At 45.0% G+C, this 3,895-nt stretch overlaps 1 protein-coding gene across 1 annotated transcript; it reads right to left on the minus strand.

Annotated features, from left to right (window-relative positions):
- Window positions 1–353: 353 nt before the first annotated feature.
- On the minus strand, window positions 354–1,109 carry LOC138350291 (cytadherence high molecular weight protein 3-like). The gene has a single exon (XM_069300904.1). It carries the CDS (start codon window positions 1,107–1,109, stop codon window positions 354–356), a length of 756 nt encoding a protein of 251 aa, XP_069157005.1.
- Window positions 1,110–3,895: the final 2,786 nt, after the last annotated feature.

Genomic DNA, 3,895 nt, shown 5'->3' on the forward strand with positions numbered 1-3,895 from the left:
CCCAGAGGAACTGGGTGTGACTGGGGCGTGCACGGTGGACACCAATGATAGCCATTGTCCTGTTCGAGGCTCGATTTCCGGGTGTAACGAGACGTTAGGGATAACTCAGTTCACCTTTAGAGCATCTATTAGAGCAGTCTGCTTTCAACCTATTGTTCCTGGGGTTCGATTCCAGGGCAGAACAAGACGTTTGGAAACATTTGCTTAAAACGTATGCCTGTGTTCACCCAGTAGTATATAGGCAGCCGGGAGTTAACCGACTGTTGTGGGTCGCATTCTGGGGAATGTTCACTCATTGGCTAGACACACAACGAGACTCCTAACACACTTCCTGTACCTAACAGAGGCAAACCTCAACGCGGGATGCCAGGAGCATGCCTGAAGAGGGTTTTGAGAGTTCTTCTACTCCCTGAGGCTCGACATACCGGAACATCTGGGGACATCTCAACATCTGGGGACATCTCAACATCTGGGGACATCTCAACATCTGGGGACATCTCAACATCTGGGGACATCTCAACATCTGGGGACATCTCAACATCTGGGGACATCTCAACATCTGGGGACATCTCAACATCTGGGGACATCTCAACATCTGGGGACATCTCAACATCTGGGGACATCTCAACATCTGGGGACATCTCAACATCTGGGGACATCTCAACATCTGGGGACATCTCAACATCTGGGGACATCTCAACATCTGGGGACATCTCAACATCTGGGGACATCTCAACATCTGGGGACATCTCAACATCTGGGGACATCTCAACATCTGGGGACATCTCAACATCTGGGGACATCTCAACATCTGGGGACATCTCAACATCTGGGGACATCTCAACATCTGGGGACATCTCAACATCTGGGGATATCTCAACATCTGGGGACATCTCAACATCTGGGGACATCTCAACATCTGGGGACATCTCAACATCTGGGGACATCTCAACATCTGGGGACATCTCAACATCTGGGGACATCTCAACATCTGGGGACATCTCAACATCTGGGGATATCTCAACATCTGGGGATATCTCAACATCTGGGGATATCTCAACATCTGGGGATATCTCAACATCTGGGGACATCTCAACATCTGGGGACATCTCAACATCTGGGGATATCTCAACATCTCCAAATGCCGAGACCTTTCAGTGCAGATAAACATCAAGCCAAAAATTTACCATTTAATACACATTTAAATATAAATATATCTTGTTATTTACAATAAAATCTTAGGATCAGCCCCCGCGGGATCGATCCAGCATCTTGGTGGTGTATCTTTTAGCACATCGTGGTGCATGGGTTAAGGTGTGCGTCTGGGGAGGGGGGCGTGGACCCCCGTCTCGCTCTCCTGCACCAAAGATTTGCTCGTAGCATCTTCATATTCATCAGATGTCTTCACTATCATCTTTCACATCTTCACTATCATCTTTCACCATTCAGAGGAACACAACATATTTAAAAACATTTTCCAATATGTGCAAAAAACACGTATCTCTCTCTCTTTAGGAAGGGACTATGTAAAACATATTTTACGTTAAAGTAACTAATATAATTTTTGTTTACTGACCCTTTCAGCGCCACTAACGGTCAACGTCGGCACTACTAAGGTTTCAAACCTCACCCAACCTACCTTACCTTGAGGTTACCTTGAGGTGCTTCCGGGGCTTAGCGTCCCCGCGGCCCGGTCGTCCTAAGGCCGACCTAAGCAAGGCCTTACTACAAAAAAAAAAATTGAATCTACATTATATTTACGAATGCGTCCTCGGGACCTTGTCAAATCTTCCGTGCTAAGAATCCAGAGAAAAGTAATAGGACAATAACACCGAACACTAAGAACAATAACACCGAACACTAAGAACAGTAACAGAGAACATTAAGAGAGCCAAAATAGTGAACAACCAGAGAGGAATCAACTGGAGGAGGAGAACACAGGTGCGGGAACATTGGCAGAATAACAACACATATTGCAGGTCAAGCTCTTCATTAGCAGAGGGCGCGCGGGCTGTGGAGTGGGTGGCAGAGGCTCTCAGGAGGTAATACTCCCAGCAGTGAGGGTCAGCGGGTGAGACACACACACAGACACATACAGAGAAAGTAATTGAGGACATACCATCATGTATTGGTCCATTGCTTGGTTATCTGATAGAAGAGAAGAGAAGAGAGAGAGAGAGAGGGGAAGAGGGGGGGCAGGCAAGCCAGATAAGATAATTCTCAGAGAAATTGACAGGTTAGATAAAATGTTTAACACGGGTGGTACGCGAACAAGGGGACACAGGTGGAAACCGAGTACCCAAATGAGCCACAGGGACGTTAGAAATAACTTTTTCAGTGTCAGAGTAGTTAACAGGTGGAATGCATTAGGCAGTGATGTGGTGGAGGCTGACTTCATACACAGTTTCAAATGTAGATATGATAGAGCCCAGAAGGCTCCGGAATCTATACAGCAGTTGATCGATAGTTGAGAGGCGGGACCAAAGAGCCAAAGCTAAACCGCCGCAAGCACAAATACGAGGGTACACACACACACACACACACACACACACACACACACACACACACACACACACACACAAGCTCCATAATTGGGACTCTAACAACAGGTGAGAAGAGGATTGTGGTCTTGGTAATCTACAATCCCCCCACCAAACAGTACAAGACCCAGACAGGAATATAATGGCAACAACAAGACATGTATTGACGAACTGCAGAGCGCAGCAACAACAGCTCACAGAATGAGAGCGAAACTGCTGGTCATGGGGGACCTAGATCATGTAGAGATTGATTACGAAGCGAGGACTCCTAACCTGACTCACAGAGGCACATAATGGGTTCAGGAACTGAGCCCCATAGTTCATTTAGCTAAGTGACAATCTTGTGAAGCTAATTACACAATTGTTAATACTACATACACATGTACATATAAATACATCCATGTACACAAGTGGGGGAGAAACGTGAAAAGCAAAATTCGTGGAAGTTAGACAGGAATTTCTTAACATATGTGAAGGAAGACAAGAGATCGAGGAGGGGATACACCGAGGCTATTAGACCTGATCTTCACTCAGAACAAGGAAGATATCGAGAACTTGGAACATGAAATACCACTAGGAGCCAGTGATCACTATGTCCAAGTCGTTAACTACACGATCGAACTTAAAACTGCGACCAAAGAGCAGAGGTCTGGGAAAGAAAACAGTCCAGGTTATGATGGACTAAGTCATATGGAAATGTAAGGAGGCCGAAGAGAGATTTATACCAACAGTAAAGAAAAAAGTATGAGGGGATAATATAACACATGGTTTAATAGACAGTGTCATGGGAGCAAAAATGAGAAGCAGGAGGAAGTATAAACGACAAAAACCAGTGTAAAATAGGAATAGAGACAACAGAGCTACGAACGAATAAAATATAAGAAGAGTATCGGAAAGAAATTACGAGAACGATATTGCTATCAAAGCAAAAAAACAACAAAAATTTCTACAGAGTCAAATAAGAAGGAAAATGACAGTGAACGACCAAGTGACAAGACTAAGGAAAACAAGAGGAGCATAACCGAAAGCGACAAGGAAATCTGCGAGATCACAAACTCTGAACTGAACTGAACTCTGAACTGCGAAATCTGTTCATAACCGAGCCTGAGCAGCTCCCATTGTTAAAAGATGACCCTAGATATAGAGGTAACAGCAGAGGAGGTAATGAAGCAGCTAACAACACTTGATGAAATGAAAGCAGTAGGACCAGAAAATGTATCACTGTGGATACTAAAAGAGGCAGCGTAGGCCCTCAGCGTGCCTCTGGCAAGGTTCTTTAATGAGTCACAACGGGAGAGTTGTCCAGTTGCTGAATGAAGCCAAATTTTGAACCAATTTCCAAGAAAGGAGCTAGA

The sequence above is a fragment of the Procambarus clarkii genome, chromosome 45, assembly GCF_040958095.1.
Source record: "Procambarus clarkii isolate CNS0578487 chromosome 45, FALCON_Pclarkii_2.0, whole genome shotgun sequence".
NCBI classification, from domain to species: Eukaryota; Metazoa; Arthropoda; class Malacostraca; order Decapoda; family Cambaridae; genus Procambarus; species Procambarus clarkii.

What these genes read in the sequence shown, in the direction of transcription:
- LOC138350291 (XM_069300904.1), bottom strand. Translation starts at nt 1,109, where the DNA reads ATGTCCCCAGATGTTGAGATGTCCCCAGATGTTGAGATATCCCCAGAT.